We start from the raw sequence: 21,804 nt of genomic DNA on the forward strand, positions 1-21,804 counted from the left end.
AGTGCGACTTCACTGAAGGTTGCCAGATCAGCGATGGAGCAGATGAGATGTCTGAGAGCGGACTGAGTCAGACTGAGGACTGTTATGTCTGGTGGTGGATTCTCTCTGAGAGCACGACAGACTAAGAGCATCCGGCCAGATGATTTCATGCTGTCTGTTCACATGGGTGGGAACCGTCTGCCCAACCTGCATGAGGCAACAGGGCCTTTGTGGTTTCGGAGCAGGCCACAGAGGCTGCAGAGGGCTGCACGGTGGAGTCGAATGGAGGGAACCTCCTCAGCCTCTCTCTCTCCCTCTCTCTCTCTCTCTCATCTTGTTTCCACCTGGACTTTATCCTTCCTCTTGTCTGTTGACAACAGCAAAACCTCCACTGTGCCATGTCTCCATTGGTGCCTGGCTCTGACTTTGGAACTTTTTTTTCCCATTCAGCCATCAGCCATCCCTGTATCCGTGTTTTCTCTCTCTCTCTCTCTCTCTCTCTCTCTCTCTCTCTCTCTCTCTCTCTCTCTCTCTCTCTCTCTCTCTCTCTCTCTCTCTCTCTCTCTCTCTCTCTCTCTCTCTCTCTCTCTCTCTCTCTCTCTCTCTCTCTCTCTCTCTCTCTCTCTCTCTCTCTCTCTCTCTCTCTCTCTCTCTCTCTCTCTCTCTCTCTCTCTCTCTCTCCTCTCTCTCCTTCTCTGCATGCCTGTCCCTTTGATTTGATAAATAAATAAAAGCTATGCTCGGCGGCTCCTTCCACCTCGCTGCACACGGCATTTCCCTGCGCCTTCCAAATTCGAAAGAAGAAACACAGAAAGGATGTTCTTCCTTTTGCCAAGAGACACGAACAGCGTCGCATTTGGGTCTTGTTTCTTTTTTGTTTTGTTGTTTTATGTAATTCAGTGGGGGGGGGCAAGCATGTCTTATTTTCCCTTTTTAAGTATGCATTCATTAAAAGTACTTTTAGACTTATAGTATTGATTCTTTTAATTACATCCTTTTTACGAGTTGCATTTGTTTGTTTATGTAAGAGTCTTAGTCTTTCAGAAGGGGCAATTGGGGGACTGGGTGTGAATGGGGGTCTCACGGGGTTGCAGAAAGGAGAGGGGGGCTTTCAGTTCTACACAGTTTGAAAGGCTTTGGTCTGGGCGGGGACCATAAGGGTGGGTGGTGTGGGCCCAGACATGTTCCTGGAGTTGAATTTGGGGGTGGTGGGGGGGCTCGGGGTTTTGGGTGGGACCACAGCGGAGTAGGCCGGGGGGGGCTGGGGGAAGCCTGGGGGCTGACCGTTCTCCTTGAGGGCTGCCACAGCAGGAGGACGAGGGCGGTGGCCACGCTGGGCGCTGTTATGCACCATGGACTGGGTGGACGAGGCTCCAGAGCGCGAGCTGCCAGAGCGGGAAGAAGACAAGGAGTTGGGCTTCACCAGCTTGGCTTTGGGAGCTTCGGCATCCTCCCTATGGATTCAAAACACACACACACACAAAGTTTAAGTTGGTGAGAAATGTGCATTTGTTTTTTGACAAATTGTCACTTGTTAAAATGGAGAACAGCGATATAAACAAATTCACACACACACACACACACACACACACACACACACACACACACACACACACACACACACACACACACACACACACTTGTGCACACCCAAACACATTGCAAAACCGGATGAAGCCCACTGTACCATGCAACGAGTCAGTGGAGGAGAATGCTTTGGACCGGAAATAACTTGTACCCTGCCTGATTGTGCCTAAGGAAGCAGAGTAATGCCTCTGAAAAAATATTAATTGTAATAATTAAAAAATTTTTTTTTCGACTTCTTGGGTTGGCTTCAAATCTATAGCCATGACTGCAACCCCGGTTCAGAAGTTTGCCTTACTTCAGTTTCACTTCTTCACCGAACGAGTTCAGACTGAACATGGCATGAAAACAAGAAACACCTCATCAGACCTACATTATTTACTGCAAGCTGTCCCTTAGCATACTGGATTATTCATTGTTCTGCCAGTAAATACACTACACTGTCTACCCTGCCACAACAAAATGTTGTTGCTTTGACAGGTTTCATTAGTTGCCCTCAGGAGCCAGATACTATACACTGTACACAAGGTGGTTTTCCAGGAGTGTGTAAACACACAGCTGTAACCCAGTACCTATGTCCCTGTTTGATAAACATATACACACACATTCGCAGTTACACATGTATATTCACAAACACACACACACACACACACACACATAATATATATATATATATATATATATATATATATATATATATATATATATATATATATATATATATATACACTACCGTTCAAAAGTTTGGGATCACCCAAACAATTTTGTGTTTTCCATGAAAAGTCACACTTATTCACCACCATATGTTGTGAAATGAATAGAAAATAGAGTCAAGACATTGACAAGGTTAGAAATAATGATTTGTATTTGAAATAAGATTTTTTTTACATCAAACTTTGCTTTCGTCAAAGAATCCTCCATTTGCAGCAATTACAGCATTGCAGACCTTTGGCATTCTAGCTGTTAATTTGTTGAGGTAATCTGGAGAAATTGCACCCCACGCTTCCAGAAGCAGCTCCCACAAGTTGGATTGGTTGGATGGGCACTTCTTTGAGCAGATTGAGTTTCTGGAGCATCACATTTGTGGGGTCAATTAAACGCTCAAAATGGCCAGAAAAAGAGAACTTTCATCTGAAACTCGACAGTCTATTCTTGTTCTTAGAAATGAAGGCTATTCCATGCGAGAAATTGCTAAGAAATTGAAGATTTCCTACACCGGTGTGTACTACTCCCTTCAGAGGACAGCACAAACAGGCTCTAACCAAAGTAGAAAAAGAAGTGGGAGGCCGCGTTGCACAACTGAGCAAGAAGATAAGTACATTAGAGTCTCTAGTTTGAGAAACAGACGCCTCACAGGTCCCCAACTGGCATCTTCATTAAATAGTACCTGTTAGAGCCTGTTTGTGCTGTCCTCTGAAGGGAGTAGTACACACCGGTGTAGGAAATCTTCAATTTCTTAGCAATTTCTCGCATGGAATAGCCTTCATTTCTAAGAACAAGAATAGACTGTCGAGTTTCAGATGAAAGTTCTCTTTTTCTGGCCATTTTGAGCGTTTAATTGACCCCACAAATGTGATGCTCCAGAAACTCAATCTGCTCAAAGAAGTGCCCATCCAACCAATCCAACTTGTGGGAGCTGCTTCTGGAAGCGTGGGGTGCAATTTCTCCAGATTACCTCAACAAATTAACAGCTAGAATGCCAAAGGTCTGCAATGCTGTAATTGCTGCAAATGGAGGATTCTTTGACGAAAGCAAAGTTTGATGTAAAAAAAAATCTTATTTCAAATACAAATCATTATTTCTAACCTTGTCAATGTCTTGACTCTATTTTCTATTCATTTCACAACATATGGTGGTGAATAAGTGTGACTTTTCATGGAAAACACGAAATTGTTTGGGTGATCCCAAACTTTTGAACGGTAGTGTATATAATCCAGTGAGTCAAGTAAATTCTTTATGAGACAATACAAGCCTGTTTCATGCCATAAGCAATCATCAGCTGTCAATAAAGCTACACAGGAAAGAACATACCATTTACTGCCTCGTCATGCACATCATGTGCGCAACGTGCAATGGGGAAGGGAGAGGTGCGACATTCAAAAATTCAAAAACACGTGTTCGCTAATGGTCCAGTGGGGGAGGGGAGGTTGGTATTTGTCTATTATCATGATTTATTTATAATTACAAAATAGATGCTTGTATCTATGTCTGCAACTGCTGGCCAATTCATTCTTGTTATTCAATGTGGACATTTCTGGTTTGCAAATGATAAAATATTTTTCAGTAAAGCACTTATCCAAAAGTTCAAAAAACTGCTTACCAATGTTGTGGCCACGGTATTTTTTGAGAATATTTTGCAAAATATTTTCAAAATATTCTCAAACAATAGGCTAAAAATCACAATGGAAGCAAAAGAAAAACACATTGACTTTCTGGACATCTCAATGGACCTTAGGAACGGCACATACAAGCCGTACATTGGGCCCAACACCACACTGCAGTATGTCCATAGAGAAAGCAACCACCCAGCCTCCATCTTGAAGAATATCCCAGAAAGCATTAATAGAAGACTCTCAAAATTATCATCTAATGAGTTCATCTTCAATGAAGCTACACCCCCATACCAAGATGCATTACAAAAGAGCGGCTACAATTTTAAGCTCAAATACATCCCACCATTAAACACTGACAGCCAGAAAATCAACAAAAGTAGTAGAAAATGAAACATCACCTGGTACAACCCACCCTACAGTGATACTGTGGCCACAAACATCGGTAAACAGTTTTTTGAACTTTTGGATAAGTGCTTTACCCCAGACCATCAACTGAGGAAGATATTTCAAAATTAGTTACAGCTGCATGCCTAACATTCAACAAATCATATTGTCCCACAACACAAAAATCATGACAAATCAATGACAACTTCATCACAATCGGACTCCCCCAACTGCAACTGCTGCCGTATGAACGACTCATGCCCCCTCGAAAGAAAATGCCAGACGAAGGGCGTTATCTACCAAGCTACGGTGACGAGCGATGACAAGGGCAAGCTAGAGACATACGTTGTTCTAACAGAGGGAACATTCAAAAAGAGGTTTAATGCACACGTGTGTAGCTTTAGAAACAACTGTTTAAAGAATGTAACATCTGTAAGCCGTTATATTTGGTCATTGGCGGACAGAAACATTAATTATTCAACCCCCTGGAAAATCCTCTCAAAGTACAAAGCATATTCAATCAGCAGTAAAATGTGCAACCTATGTCTAACAGAAAAATATTTTATCATATGCAAACCAGAAATGTCCACATTGAATAACAGGAATGAATTGGCCAGCAGCTGCCGACACACACACACACACACACACACACACACACACACACACACACACACACACACACACACACACACACACCTAACTCTTACCCTAACCTTAACCTAACCCCAATTCTAACATTAACCCTAATACCAAGTCCTAACCCTAAAATAGACCCTTTTACTTGTGGGGTCTGATAAAAGGGCCCCACTTAAATGTGGTATATATATACACACACACACACACACACACACACACACACACACACACACACACAGTTATAAAACATGTCCTCTCTTTCTGGATGTCAAACAGTTAAAACAATGTAGAATGTTTAAAGCGAAGTGAAACTGTCAGAGCAGAAGAGAGGCTAAACCAACCTGATCTCATTGGGAGTCTCCTCCTCCTCATACTTCTTCTTCTCCTTCTTCCGGAAGACCAGCCAGATGATTAAAATGACAATGAGAACTCCGAGGGATATTCCCACCACAGCACCTGCCACCATGCCCACATCCCTCACATCTGTGACAGAAGAGGGGGGAGAGGAAGCCAGAATAAGTGAGAGTAGCGAGAAAAAGAGAAAAAAAGAGATTGAGACAATGACAGAGAGAGACATACAGCAACAGAAGCAAAATGTCACTTTGCACAGCCTGCAAAACTTCAAAACACCTGCACTCTCCATGAAGTAGACTGACCAGTTCCTATTTGCCCTTGTGGATATAATTTAAACTGATCCTTTGTTTAATCCACATCACTATTCACATTAAATCAAGAAACGGACCTGTTAACAAAAGAGACACTGCAGACATAGATTGTGATGGGGCAAGAAAGTTGTTGCTAATAACACACACACACACACACACACACACACACACACACACACACACACGCACTTCATGTGCCCGCAAGATTCTTTCCAAGTTTCCAAATGACCGCGGGCCATGCTTCACAAACATTACCATCCCATGTGCATGCCAGGCAGTCTCCAAATACATTTTAACAATGCTACTCCACTATTTTCTGCTCAGCTGGTAGATGTCATTTTCCCCTACACCTCGCCCCCACACTGACTGACCCTAAAAGTCCTGGGCCTCTTTGGAAATCTATCAGTGTGATGTTGAAAAGTAGTGGGTGGACCTGAAATGGTGACCCACAGTTTTAAGTTTAGTGCAGTCCCTAGTGATAGAGTCCTGGGGTGCAGGGTGGGGGGTGGGGTGAAAGGGAAAGGGAGGTAGGAGCAAATGTATTTTCAGCTGCGACTGGAAACTACAGCCATCAGTCAGTGTGGCAGTGTGGTGTGAAGTGCATGCTGTGAGGTGAATTCCCCATCCCTCCTCGACTCACGCTGCATGGTGACCTCGATGATGCAGTTTTCCTCTCCAACGTCATTGCTGGCTGTGCACTTGTAGACGCCCGTGCTGTCCATGGTCAGATTCCTCAATGTCACTATCTCTGGGTTCTTCAGATCTGAGAGTTAATTTTTCACAATTATAACCCAGAGTTAGACTATGAGGAGAGGTCAGTTAAACAACAGCTGTGTGGGAGTCTCGGTTTGGGAGACAACATATTCCGTTCATACATTCCTTTATGTTTATCATCTCCCAACGCTTCACACTTCAAGGGTCGGGGGAAAGTCAACAGTAATATTTACTGTGGCCTTTGCAAAAGCTAGAGAGCAAGAGGGGGAGGGAGAGCAAATAAGCTATGGAAAGAGAGAAAGGGAAAGGGGGGAGACAGAGAGACAGACAGAGAGACAGAGAGAGCGAGAGAGAGAGAGAGAGATAGATAGAGACTTGTGGTGTTGATTTAAGAGGAGGGGTCATCACACAGAAAAGGACTCAAACAGTGTAGCAGGAGTTTGTCGGGAGGAGCGATGGAGCCTCATAGCCCCACGGGACATTCAGCCATCCCTACCAATGACAACCATGGGATATTACCTTTCACCAAACCCATAAATAATGGCTGCCGACACCGTGTGTTATCAGCCAATGAAAACTAATTAGAATGAACAGGTGTTGTTTCATGGAGGTCATTAATTTGAAGGTTTTTGTCTGGGCACGTGCCATCACTGATGTCAGTTGAGTATTGTGATGAAAACTCAGATGGGGAGGTGTGCATTTACAGCCCCTTTGGGTGCATGCGCCTGTTTAGAGAATGCACAGCTGGGTGAATTGCCCCAACCAGTAGGTTTTCCTGCTATAAACAATCTCTGTCTCTATTTTGAGCCGACTATGCATGGTTATGATGAAAGAGAAGGATTGGAATAGACAATATGTGGGTAGAGATGTACCTCAGGGCCCTGCCCAACAAATATTTTGCAGCAATTAGTAGGTGCTGTCCGTCCAGGCTGTGTGCTATACTGAAATCATTAAAAAAAACAAAACCCCATACTCAGAGGTCATTCAGTACACACAAACCTCAGACCTGCAGATAATATTTACTTATGCCAAACAAACATTTCAAATTCTGTATTTTTATTCAACTCCTCCTTTTTTGTCAGAAGTTGTTGAATTAGGTGCATACTATGACTGGAGAAGTCAGCTAATAAGGTAAAATATAAAGTCCACGTTGTCTTTAAGTTGTAATGAGCAGCTCTTAAGCTTCACTGTATATAGCTGTATGAACATGAAGGGTGGTTATGAGTATTTCTGTGAATTCAGAAAAATCCTCCCCTTTATAAATGCATGGCATAAAAGTCCCTTGTATGAAAATGAATCATCATAGCACCCACTTTTGCAGGTCTTTGAATACTCCAGTAGTGCAAGGTAAAGCAGTGGGCTGGCAATGTCCTCCTTACCTATCAGTGCCAGGTTGGGCAGTTTGCCCAGACTCTTGCCCTTGTCCAGCACTCGTTCCCATTTGTAGTTGATGGGCTCTGAACCATCGCTGGACTTGCAGCTAAGCTTGACGTCACTGCCCTCCAGGAGTTTGCCGTCCATCCAGCACCTCGGCTTTGAAGGCTTGACTGTGAAGACAGTATTATATATGAAGTAAGAATTAGATCACCTTATAGAGTAACAAATGCTAGACCATTTTAACGAGATTGCTGACATCTACAGGGTAAAAACCATGTAAAGGTGAAAACATAGCAGGCTCGTGCACAACATCATAATATCGCCTTACTCCCTCAGAGCTTGTTCCTGCTGAAGCAGGTCACCAACATTAACATCATGTCTTAAGAAGTACATAGAAGGTCACCAGATATCATCAAAAATATTTTGCTTATGTCTAACAATATGTTATGTTTTCCACTGACATGTTTTGACGCCATTTCTTTAATCCACATTCCAATTCTTCGCCCATCAACGTTTTTCCAATTAAGATCAACTACAGGTTTAGCTTGTAATATACATGTCTAAAAACTTAACTCTTAGCTTTGTAAGTGTGAGTTGGTCAGATATATACCCAGAATAAAAAGCTTATGATCCAGTGGTAATTTCTTTGATAAAATTTGATTAATCATATTGATAATATTCTGCCAAAAGGATTTCACTTTCACACATCCCCGTAAACAGTGGTACAGTGTCCCTCTTGCGTCATTACACTTGGTGCAGGTATCAGGATTGTTATCATTAAACTTATGCAATTTAACAGGAGTTATGTGTACGCATCAGCCATTTTGCTGTGTAAGTTTCAGGCTACTGTTGACTGTCTGCCTCTCAGCCTTACATGTCTCACTCCAGTCTTCTAAGGATGTGTCCTCATCTATATCTTCCTTACATAGTCTCAGTTTGGATTCTGAGGTTTCATCAGACCCAGATACAAACAAGTCATACAAAGATGAAATTACACCTTTATCATAACAGTGTCCTATGATGGCTGCCTCTATTGAGGACATAGCAGGTATCTCTAATGAATGGTTTTGAGACGCAGCTATAAAGCTCTTAAGTTGAATACATCTGAAAAAATGATTCTTTGGGGTGTCATATTTGGTTGATATTTCTGCAAAGGACATAAGTACTTTATCTTCTCTGTACATATCTTGCACTTTCCTTAACCCTTTTTCAGCCCACATTTGAAATCCTGGATCACTTTTTCCTGGTTTAAAGTTGGCATTACCCCAAATAGGACTGAAGCGTGACCAGGAAGGGTTAAAATTTAAATATTTACAAATGTCAAACCAAATGTTAATCATGTTCAATACAACAGGGTTGTCTGTATGTTTTCTCAAGTATCTGCGATCAGCTGAATACAAATACAAGTGCATTGGTAGGCTTGGAGAAACAGAACTGGATTCCAAATCCATCCAAGCAGGTGGGCTTTCAGATGAAAAAGAAAACATTATGGACCGCAGTTGAGCTGCCCAGTAATACTATTGGATGTTTGGGCATTTGAGGCCTCCTTGGTCATATGGTAATTATAATAAAGATAGATATAATCTGGGATGTTTATTTTGCCAAATAAAGTTGGTCCTGAACACTTTTGGGTGCATTTTATGGATTTTGGGCTGCTGATCACAAAAATCACCTTAGAAATTTTCGATCACATACCGTTTTATAAATATAACCTATTTTTGTGATTTCCCATCATATTAAGTCTACTAGTATATTGCCCACAAAGCAAGCTGTTTTGGTCAGTCCAAGCGTGTCTGGGCATGCACTCACTGTAGGTGCTATGTAAATGTTGTCTTAAGTATGCCTGGACATATGGCTTTGGGTTGTGTGCATGACCCACAACAATGGTGTCTTTTTATAGATTAGTCAAAGTTAAGCCTGAAAGCTGACCTATTACACAATGACAATGTCCACCCTTCAGTACCCACTGGCTATGCAGTACACATGAAAGAAACCTACAATAACGTGGAACTGGAGCTATTGTTGAAACACATACAGTACAACAATTACGACTGAAACATCTGTGGTGATCCAAAAGTACTGGCACTGCTACTAGGAATGCAGCTCGATATACAAAATACTGTTGTTCCCTTTGTGAATGGGACAGCCGTGCTAAAGGGTCATATTACATCAAAAAGTACTGGCTGCTATGTAAGCATTTCATTCCAGGGCAGAAAAGTGGGGTGCATAAACCACTTGCCGACCCAACAAAGATAGTTCTGCCTCCTCTTCAGATAAAACTTGGATTGATGAACAATTCTGTGAAAGCAATGAACAAAAGGTGATGGATTTCACTATTTGAGGCCGATGTTTCCAAGAATAACTGACGCCAAGATTAAGGAAGGCATTTTTGTTGGTACAAAAATCAGACAGGTCATCAATGACAGGGACTTAGAAGATCTGCTAGTGTGGCCAGAGAAAATAGCATGGAAGGCATTTAAGGATGTTATTGGGTTTTCTTGGCAACTACAGAGCACCAAATTATATTGAGCTGCTTGACAACATGCTTAAAGCATACAAAACCATGAAGTGCAACATGTCATTGAAAATTCATTTTCTGCATTCACACTTGGACTTCTTCCTTGCTGATCTTGTGCAGTCAGTGACGAACATGGTGAAAGGTTTCACTAGGACATTGGGACAATGGAAAAGAGGTATCAGAGCAACTGGAATGCATCAATGCTGGCTGACTATTGTTGGACACTGACATGAGAGGCACCAGATGCTGAGTACAAACGAAAATCAGCTGTAAAAAATGTTAAGCTCCGTTGAACTAACACGTTTCTGCATCATTATGCGATTAAACATGTTAAATTCAATAAAAGTTTTTCAATGTTTCCCCAAATTCCTATGTGATGCAACAAATCTGAATTTATTTTTGTGCTCAGTTTGACATTGTCTATCAGAATCTAATAAAATCTAATAAAGCAAAATGTTTGAAAATATTTGTTGTCTAGTGAATCTGTGATGTTAGCAGAGCAGAATAAGCACAGTTGCAGATAACATTAATTATGGATGTTTGATTTAATTGAGAGACAGACAGAGCCAGCATCAACAATCATTAATAGTACTGTCAATGCTGGTTCTTTGGCTCACCTACATCTAACAGATGCATTATTAATGGATTATTATTCATGAATATGCCCCCCAAGGCTGTTTCCTGAGTCCCCTGCTCTACTCATTGTATATATGACTGTGTGGCCACAAGCAGCTCCAACAAGCATTGTTACATTTGCTGATGAAACAGTAGTGATGGGCCTGACCTCCAGCAATGATAAGACAGTAGGGGGAGGGTACCACTGCTTTTAAATCGGGGGACAAGAAATGCTACAAAATATCCACAAATGACTTAAGGAGAGCCATCAAAGCTGCTAAAAGACAATATAGGGACAAACTGGAAAATGACTACAGTGGGTTTGACTCACGGCGCATGAGGAGGGGGCTGCAGGTGATTACGGACTATAAATCTAAACCCAGTGTGGCTATCAACACCTCTGCTTCTCTTTTGGATGAGCTTGACAACTTTTATGACCACTTTGAAGCTCACAACATGGACCCAGTGACAACAGCACAGTGCCCACCCAATGAAGTTGATCTGCAGGTGACAGAGGCTGATGTGAGTAAAACTTTTAAAAGGTTATAGGGCTCCTAAAGCTGCTGGCCCTGACGGTGTCCCTTCCCATGTCCTCAAGGCATGGTACACTCAGCTATCTCAGGTTTTTTACTGACATTTTTAACCTGCCCCTGTCATTGTGTGTGGTTCCACTGTGTTTTAAGAAAACCACCATTGTGCCTGTACCTAAGAAAACACCTGTCTCTTGCCTTAATGATTACTGACCTGTTGCTTTGACCTCTGTTATTATGAAGTGTCTAGAAAGATTGGTTATGTAATATATAAAATGTAATAGTCCTGCTACTTTTGACCCATTATAGTTTGCCTACTGTTCCAATAGATCTGCAGATGATGCTATCTCACTTGCTCTGCATGCTGCTTTAGTACAACTTGAAAAGAAAAATATCTATGTCTGAATGTTGTTTATTGATTACAGCTCGGTTTTTAATAGAATTGTACTGTCCAAACTGGTATTGAAACTCAGAGGTCTTGATCTGGGCAACTCTATCTGTAATTGACTATTTGATTTCCTGATAGACAGGCCCGAAACTGTGAGAGTAGGTAAAACATACTCATCCACATTAGTTCTTAGGACCGGCGTACCTCAGGGCTGCTGTCTCACTCCCCTATTTTACAGTCTATTTACACAAGACTGTGTTGCTAAATATGACAACAACAGCATAATTAAATTCACAGATGACACCACAGTGATTGAACTAATAAGTGACAGTGATGAGAGGGCCTATAGGAGGGAAGTGAAAGATTTAAACACACGGTGGTGCCATGATAACAGCCTCTCTCTAAATGTCAATATGACAAAAGAAATCACTGCTGACTTTAGAAAGATCAAAGAAAATCACATTCCTATTTCCATCAACGGGTCATCTGTTGAAACTGTGGTCAGTTTTAGATTTCTTGGTTTACACATCACAGACCCCCTCTCATGGTCTCTCATCATCAATCACATCCTCAGGAAGGCACAGCAGAAACTGTATTTTCTGAGGCATTTCAAGAGTTTTGGTATGAGTACCAAAACTCTGAATGAACTCTTATTGCAGTACCATGAAGATTGTCTTGACAGGCTGTATGTATCACAATGTGGTTGGTAACCTGACTGCTCAGGACTGCAGACTGTTTCAAAGGACTGTAAAGACAGAAGCAAAAATCATTGACATGGAACTACCACAACTTTATAATATTTACACCACCCGCTGCAAAAGGAAAACCAGAACATCATTGAGGACACCACCCCCTTGCCCATGTTCTGTTCTCGCTCCTTCAATCTAATAAACATTACTAGAGCATCAAATCACACACCACCCATCTCAGTAAGAGTTTCTTTCCACAGGCAGTCAGGTTGCTGAACAGCTGATGTACCCAAATGTGCCTTACATTGTTTTGTTATTGTGTACTTTTCTACATTGTGTATATAATGTATGAATTCACTGTGTACATAGTCTATGTTTTTTTGGGGTTTTTTTGGGATGGTGTGTCTTTGTGTCCCTTGTGTTAAGGCAGAGAGAGCCAGAGCACAATAATTTCATTTTATTCTAAATACATATGACAATAAAATTGAACTTGAACTTGAGCTTGAACTTCCTGGAGGATCTGTCACAGTGGTGGCAGGCCAACAGCCTTTTTCTGAATATCAGTAAAACCAAGGAGCTCATTGCTGACTTTAGAAAGACACAGCAAAAGACCTACACCCCTCTCTCTATCAATGGGATCCCAGCAGAGAGGGTGAGCAGCTGCAGGAACCTTGGTATTCATTCACATCACTAAGCACCTAACATGGACACTTCACACGTTGGTGAAAAAGGCAAGGCAGTGTCTTTATCCCCTCAGGCAACTGAAGAAGTTCAGTATGTATCTCCCCATGGATCCAGAAAAAAAATGTCTCTGGTGCCACTGAGAGCATCCGGGCAGGGTGCATCACCAACTGGTATCAAAACTACACCTCTCAAGACCAAAAAGCCCTGCAGAGAGTGATTTGGTCAGCTGAGCGTACCACCGGGTGGACACTCACCCCCCCTACAGGACTTATATACCAGGCAGTACAGGACAAGGGCTAAAAGGGTATTATGGATCCCCATCACCCCAATAATGGACTGTTTCAACCATTGCAGTTGGGAAGCTGACTCTGCAGCCACAAGGCCAGCACAGAGAGACTGGAGTTTCTTTACCCAGGCCATGAAGACACTAAACACAACAGCCATCCATCCATTATCTGAACTGCTTATCCTGCTCTCAGGGTCGCAGGGATGCTAGAGCCTAGTCCAGCAGTCATTGGGCGGCAGGTGGGGAGACACCCTGGACAGACCATCAGGCCATCACACACACACACACACACACACACACACACACACACACACACACATTCATACCTAGGGACAATTTAGTACGGCCGATTCACCTGACCTACATGTCTTTGGACTGTGGGAGGAAACCAGAGCCCCCGGAGGAAACCCATGCAGACTCCACACAGAGGATGAACTGGGATGACCCCCAAGGTTGGATTACTTCGGGGCTCGAACCCAGGACCTTCTTGCTGTGAAGTGACCATGCTAACCACTGTGCCACCATGCTGCAAAACACAACATAACAATGTATATTTGTAATACTACTGCAACTTTTACCACTTTACTACTCTTCCTCAGATACTTTCCACAGACGCTTTACACTTTACTCATTAAGTCTATTTGCATACTTGTACTTGTACTTATTTGTGCTTGTATTGTATACAGCAACTGCACATTGTATCTACGTATTTATTGGGACATAGTACCTTCTGTATACTCCGCCAGATATTTTTTCAAGGTTAGGGTTAGGTAGAGGTTGAGGTTAAGTCAGGTTAAGGTTAAGGTTAAGGTTAAGTTTAGGTAAATTCAATAATATAGGGTTGAGGTAACAGGGCTGAGGGAACATACACACTCCCATCCAAAGCTATTAGCAAAACTGAAATTATTCAGTTAATTTTAGGTTTATTTTTCAATTTCAGATACCTTACTATAGGTTTGAATGTGGCAGAATTTGGTGCTTTTCATAGCCTTATAAAAATGGCTCAACATCACCATATTCTAGCCAGGTAGAGGATACACAAGCCATTCAGCCTTCTGTTGTACGCTAGCCTTGCCTGTGGGAGGCACAGAACAGGCACAGCCCTGCTCTGCCCTTGCATGTCATATTATCATAAGGATGTGTCTTCGCGCATGTGTAGTCAGTTCCCATATAGTTTAATATTTACATAAAAAGGCAGACCACTATGCTGCCTTTAAACATCACTGTACTATGCCAGTGCTGCACTTCTACATTAAGGGTACTTCTATGAATTTACACTCATACATCCTCCAACTCCTTTGCACATCCAGCAAGTTCAAGTGGGCTTACATGACAGTGCTATCGCAAGTAAAACAATTTTCATGGCTTTCATTTAAAGAAAAGCATCAACTTCAGGAGACCAACTGCTAACCTACGGGATCACGGTCTTGTGTTGCAAGTTAAGTGGAATCCATGTATTAAAAATATGCAGACTATTGTGCATCAGCCTATTTGTTTGCTCTCTCCCCTCTCTCGCTAGAGATGTCACTCTCTGGCCACCTAATCATCTCCCCATGTAATTGGCTCAATGAGTCCTCCCTCTCCACCTGGAACTGATGTGTGGTGAAGCTTCTGGCACAAAATGGCTGCCGGGCATCACCCAGGTGGGTGCTGCATATTGGTAGTGGTTGAAGTGAGTTTACTCCCTTCACTGTGAAGCACTTTGGGTACAGTGATAAAGCACTATATAAATCTAATCCATTATTTTTATTAACCGTCATGGTTTTCATGATATAAAATGAATCAAGGTGAATGGCTGCTCTGCTGACTGACTTTCATTCATGAAACAATGGTAAGTAAACAGCTCAGCCATGGGAAATGTTCTGTTGTCGCTACTGAGATGATTTCCAGCTGTGACTTTGATTAACCCTACTTTTGAAATTCTATTTTTCTAACAGATTTTAACATATGAGACTATGGCACTTCCATGTGGTGGTGAGTCTTGCATGCGCATGGTTGACTCAGATCTTGGCAGTAACAGAAAGCAGCATTGATCGAATGGGCTAGGAAGTGAATGGAGAGAGGGAGCCACGATAGCAAGAACAAACATTTTTCGAAGGTTGTTAATCACTGCAACCATGAGAGGTGCTTGATCATACAGCCATAACTATCACAAAATATTTTAGGCTGATAGGTCCAGTAGTTTGCGAGATTAGCTGTGGACACACACACACACACACACACACACACACACACACACACACACACACACACACACACACACACACACACACACACACACAATTCCCTCCAGGCTACCACCTGGCGGAGATAAAAAGAAAAAAAAAAGTCCACAGGGAACAAATCGACATGACCCCTCGCTGGTTAGGAGTGCCAATGGTTAGTTTTCCTCGACAGGTCAAAGGTTCTGGTCATCGCTCATTTACATTGAGAGCCCAGTGGGGAATGGACCTCCCCAGAGCAATGCACAACAGCCTCTTTCATCGCTGCTTGGAGAAACAGAAAAGCAATACTAAGAGGAAAAAAAAACAAACTTAATCTATATACGTATGTAATGATAGTATCAACTTCTTCATACACGGGCCCCCTCTGTACACAATATACAACTAACAACACAGATGAACTCTTTAAAATTAAAAAAATACAAAAGAAGACTATCAAACAACTATGAAGCATAAAAAGCATGGTTAGAATAAATACATAGATCGTTAATAGAAAAGTAAGTGATTATAAAAAGAGGCACATCAATCAGTCAATCAATATTACATGCATAGATAAATTGGAAGGTTCAGTTAAAGATACAATCCTTAATTCAGATGTAAATAAAAATGTCACCCCGCTACCAAAATACAAATCACATGGTTGGAAGCTGCTATAATTCTCACATTGATTGACAGGTATCTTAACACAAGGACTAACACTAAACAACTACTAAATCTGAGGTTGGAATGTTTTCTGATGCTTCAAAAGGTTTGCTTACGTCAGTAATATTTGGAACTATAGCAATAACACAGGTCCGTATCTTCAATTATCGTTGGTTAAGAAAGACACAAAATGGTTATTCATAACTAAAACCCTTCAATTATGTATGTAAATATACCCCAACTTTACATGGTCAAATAACTCACAGATGGGGCCTTTGAGGCCTTACATTGACTTAAAGAGACTAGACAAACCAGTTTGAGATCATTTGTGATTAAAACACACCCGTCTCCTGCTTCACGGATGTTCAGTTCAACCAGATATTTGAAGACCATGCGAACTGAACCTACACATCTATTTTCCGTTCCTGTTAGCCTCTGCTTATGCAAGCATTACTGGCTTAAACATCATCTTTTTCTGTCAACAGACCACAATATATTGGGGATTGCTAACTTTGCATTGTAAAACATACAGTGATTCAGATGTGACCTGCTTATACATGAACGGATCGTGTGTATCTATCTTTTCACTCCTCTCTCCATCCTGCTCTTCTTTTCTGCAGCAGGCTATTGAGCATTTTGCTAACATGCGCGGTAAGGGATATAATGATTGGGGCTGAGCGGGAAGCACTGCTGCTTCTCTTATGCATCTCATAACTCTGTCAGGGTCACTTAGGCCTTACTGCCACAGGAGCCGTTGGCTCACGTAAACACACACACACACACACACACACACACACACACACACACACACACACACACACACACACACACACACACACACACACGCAAGCTACACGTGCAAACGCTGGAACCAGGACAGGAGAGGCAGCCGGGCATGCGTGTGCACGAGCCGCTGAATAATCACCAACATACCGACAGTGAAGACACGTGCGCATGCACACATACACTCATTGTCCTATGCCAAGCTTGCCGCCAACTCGGCTGCCAAGCCATTATCTTAGCTCGAGGAGCGAGAGAAAAATGCAAATGTTCGTCTCTCTCAAAATCTAAAGTGTCACCGCAAAGCTGAAGGCAATTTGTAAAAATCGAGGCACTACCTCACTGAAATGTCTTCGTGGAAGAGAGATGAGAGTAAGAACGAGAAGATTAACAGACTGTTCCATTAGAGAACCAATAACCGCGGGCTGAGCTAATCTCCCATGATGTTTCAATAAATCGCTTGCTTTTGAGACACTGAGAATGATCTCGTGCCTCCTTTTGGACTCTGCAGCTGGCTTTCGTGGCACGGCCTCCCCTCTCACTAACTGTCCTTCACAGCCGTTTGGCTATGTGAGATAGGTGGACAGTATCTTCCCACTAAGCCCATGGTAAAACTAAGGCATTTATAATTTGCAATGACTCTGCACACTGGAAGAATGGAAAAAATGAGGGGAATAAAACAAGTAGGAATGGTGGAATTTGCTGCCGTTTATCGAGCCAAAACCAGCTGTGTCATAGTTCAAGAGCTGAGAGATGATTTAGGACATTAGGCACTATATAACTGGAAACAAAACAGCACAGATATTTATTTATGTTGCTTATCTGTGGTTCGCTCAATGAGAGCAAACTTGTTTCTTCCTCTCATGGGACGAGGAGATGGGGAAGAGGACGGTATAGGGAAAATTAAATATTTCTGGCTGCGGAGCAACTCAGTTTTAAATCATGTTCAGTGCATGACTCACACTGATGGAGAGCGGTCTGTACACTTGTTTTCTTTAAGAATGCTGCTTGGTCGGGCACCCCTACAGACACAATTGCCCATGTCTACGGGTGGGAAGCCGGATGTGGGTATGTGTCCTGGTCATTGCACTAGCACCGTCTCTGGTCGGCTGGGGGAATAGCGTGATCCTCCCACGCGCTACGTCCCCCTGGTGAAACTCCTCACTGTCAGGTGGAGAGAAGCGGCTGGTGACTTCAAATGTATTGGAAGAGGTATTTGGTAGTCTGCAGCCCTCCCCGGATCGGCAGAGAGGGTGGAGCAGCGACCGGGACAGCTTGGAAAATAGGGTATTTAACCAAGTATAATTGGGGAGAAAAAGGGGGAAAAATCCAAAAAAAATAAAAAAATGAAAAATAAAAAATAATGCTCAGTCTAGATGCTTGTGATGGTAGAGAACTGGGTTTCATGCTCTTCGGCGGTAGTTAAAATACCAACTGAATAAATCAATTCTTTTCGTCGTTGCAACCCCAGCTACTTTGTTTTTGGTCTCACCTCATCAGCATACAAGGCCAAAATCAAATCATGTTGTCAGAATCAAATTGAATCATTAGATCAGTCGGCATGACAGAGGAAATGTGCCAGGCTAATGACCCAGTGATTAGGTCTGTGTGTGTGTGTGTGTGTGTGTGTTTTCAATCTACCATGGCGTGTGCATGTACATGTGCACACTTATGCATGTATCACCCTATACCCCTATACTTCTCTATGCGTGTTCAAGCTCTGTGTGTGTGTGTGTGTGTGAATACACTCACCCAGCACAATGAGGTTGACCTGGCTCCAGTGGTACTTCCCCCCAGTCTTGACTTTACAGTAGTACTCCCCAGAGTCGGTCAGCAGCAGGTCGCTGATCAGCAGGGAGGCGTCTCCATTCAGGTACTCCCCAGCAAAAGACAGACGGCTGGCCTCACTGCCAGTTGCCTCGTTGGTGTAAACATGACCCGCGAAGAAGGTGATGATCTAGAGTGTTAAAGAGAGGAAAGATATTAGGTGCTGGACCTCTCACATACCTATATTGTTTCTCTCACATACATACGGTACATTATTTGTATATAGACGGGTTTCCTGTTTACACACATTACTGGGTGTGTGCACAGCCAGGGGGCAAAACCACTTTGGTAGCTGTCAAAAGATTATGAGATTCATAATCTTTTGAGAGCTACCAAAGCGGTTCAACAATGAAAGTTTTCAACATTTTCCACCCATCCTTTTGGCGGTTTGTGCAGTTTATTGCACAGCAACTGCGTGTCATCTCTGCTGCATCTGAGCTCCATCTTGGTTAAAATCTCTGCGCTGTAGCTGCTTTCTGCCCCCTAGTTGCGCACACATCTCTATGATGACGTTGCATGGAAACCCTCCTATAGGAATAAGGACCAAGGGGACATGTAAGAGACAGAGGATGTAACATCAGCTTGTGATGAAATGAGTGTGAGGAGGCATCCTGGCCCCTGGTGTACCAGGCACGTCTTGCTTGAGAATAAGTGTGTGCAATAGGACTTGAACGATGGTGAACCATGCCTGGGCAGGGCAAAGCCAGAGGAAAGCAGTCCTGACGTGCAAATTGGTCGAACCATCACATAGCTGGTTCCATCTGAAGTCTCCTGCAGGATAGCTGGTGCTCTGAATTGCACATGATTACAGGTCTTGGGGCTGAATGGCTTTCAACCTACTCTCAAACTTTAAATGGGTAAGAAGCCCGGCTCGCTGGCTTGGAGTGAGTGCGCAATGGACCACTTTTGGTAGGAGGAACTGGCATTGAGGGATGAAGGCTCCCAATGCCGACGCTCATCAGACCCCAGAAAAAGTTTTGGTTGATGTAGACAGCAGGACGGTGCCCATGAAAGTCGGAATCCAATGAGTGTGTCAGAACTCACCTGCCGAATCAACTAGTCCCGAAAAATTAATGCCGTTGCAGCATCAGGCCTGTATCCGGCCATTAACACCAGGTAATTTAAAGAAATATAAGTATACCTTGTGGCATTGAGTAGGACCATCCATGGTGTGCATGTCAAATATGTCATCGTAGAAAATGCCACATTCAGTCCTCACTGGTGTGCATGTAAATGCACCCAGTGAGGATTGAACATTGGTCTACCAGTTGAATGACAGTGTGTCAAGGATAAATTTGGTAAAATAACTAAAGGTGAAAATAAAAAGTAAATATTTTGCAATCAATCAAATCTTTAGTGGTCAGCTTAATTGGATCTTGACCTCATATATACAGCATACTTTACACTCTGATACATGTATACTTGCTCTCATATGCATATATAGCCTACTTTACTGTGGCACACACATATTTACCCAGACCCCAGACTAAATCAGCCTGAGGGACTGATGAAACAGCAGTCCCCCATTGAGCTGAGACCTATGTATCACAGGAAGGCATATTCCTCTCATCATCACACCACTGCAGCTGGGGTGCAGGTCCAGCTGAGCTTCCTGACACTCCTGAAGGATTGTGCTGTCACACACACACACACACACACACACACACACACACGCACACACACCATTCTTCTCTACAAGTACCACCTGTGAAATTACACTTTTCACATGTGAATTTTACATAAGGCGATCTTACCCTGATTATTGTAATACCATGATTATTGTCATGCATGTCATGTGATAAACGCTATCTGCTTTCCAAAATCAGGTAAGATCTTAAATCAATGTATTCAAAACCCAATTAAGACCCCAAGATTTTTGTCCAATGTTTTGATCTTTCGATGCATGTGAACTTTGATTTCTTTTGGATTTTGAACCTGTGCGTGTCAGGGGGAAGTGGAAGTTCCCCGGATGATAGCACACATGGCTGCAAAGGCATGCTCCCATACCATCCATCCATCCATTATCCAAACCGCTTATCCCGCTCTCAGGTTCGCGGGGATGCTGGAACCTATCCCAGCAGTCATTGGGCGGCAGGCGGGGAAACACCCTGGACAGGCCACCCGACCATCACAGGGCTGACAAACACTCACATACCCTGGTACAAAAACACAAATTGATGATGATGTTTTCTAATTTCAGTTATTACGTTGTCAGCTAAACACCAAAATACACCAAAAATCCATTCATCCAAACCACTTATCCTGCTCTCAGGGTCGCGGGGATGCTGGAGCCTATTCCAGCAGTCATTGGGCAGCAGGTGAAGAGACATGCTGGACAGGCCACTAGGCCACCACAGGGCCGACAAACACACATATTCACACCTAGGGACAATTTAGTACTGCCAATTCACCTGACCTACATGTCTTTGGACTGTGGGAGGAAACCGGAGCACTCAGAAGAACCCCCACAGTCACGGGGAGAACATGCAAACTCCTCACAGAGGATGCCCCGGGATGACCCCCAAGGTTGGACTACCCCGGGGCTCGAACCCAGGACCTTCTTACTGTGAGGCAACTGTGCTAACCACTGCACCACCATTCCTACACCAAAAACAAACCTGCAAATACACTGAAGTGACAGAAATCCATTGCACAGACTAAAGGGTAGAGAGATAAAGGGAATCAGTAAATATGTCACTTTCATGGAAAAGACAGTGACTATGCAAAAATCATGTTGATACAGCTATTAGAGTATGAGATAACCCATACCCATGTGTACACAACGATGGAAATATTGGCAAAAACTGATGACTCCCAAAAATCACATTTCTTTTTTGCATGTTAATCAACTTAATGCCATGCCAGTGTCTTTGAGTGAGACACAAAATTCTGTCCCTTCTATCTCCACAGGCACTTTGCCCTACCTGGCCCTCTGCCTTCACCTCCGTTAT

At 42.9% G+C, this 21,804-nt stretch overlaps 1 protein-coding gene across 2 annotated transcripts in view; it reads right to left on the reverse strand.

The window, feature by feature from the left end:
* Positions 1–741: 741 nt before the first annotated feature.
* The window catches only part of clmpb (CXADR like membrane protein b), a 107,447-nt gene continuing 86,384 nt past the window's right edge, over positions 742–21,804 (reverse strand). Inside the window, exons 3-7 of one of the 2 annotated variants that reach the window (XM_056283830.1) lie at positions 18,779–18,983; positions 7,675–7,842; positions 6,222–6,344; positions 5,258–5,399; positions 742–1,433 (exon numbers count right to left, since the gene is read on the reverse strand). In XM_056283830.1, coding sequence (XP_056139805.1) covers positions 1,097–1,433; positions 5,258–5,399; positions 6,222–6,344; positions 7,675–7,842; positions 18,779–18,983 — 975 coding nt within the window. In that variant the 3' untranslated portion in view covers positions 742–1,096. The remainder of the gene's footprint in view (positions 1,434–5,257; positions 5,400–6,221; positions 6,345–7,674; positions 7,843–18,778; positions 18,984–21,804) is intronic. The other variant, XM_056283831.1, reaches the window with a different exon arrangement.

This window comes from Lampris incognitus, chromosome 7, assembly GCF_029633865.1.
Source record: "Lampris incognitus isolate fLamInc1 chromosome 7, fLamInc1.hap2, whole genome shotgun sequence".
In the NCBI taxonomy this organism is placed as follows: domain Eukaryota; kingdom Metazoa; phylum Chordata; class Actinopteri; order Lampriformes; family Lampridae; genus Lampris; species Lampris incognitus.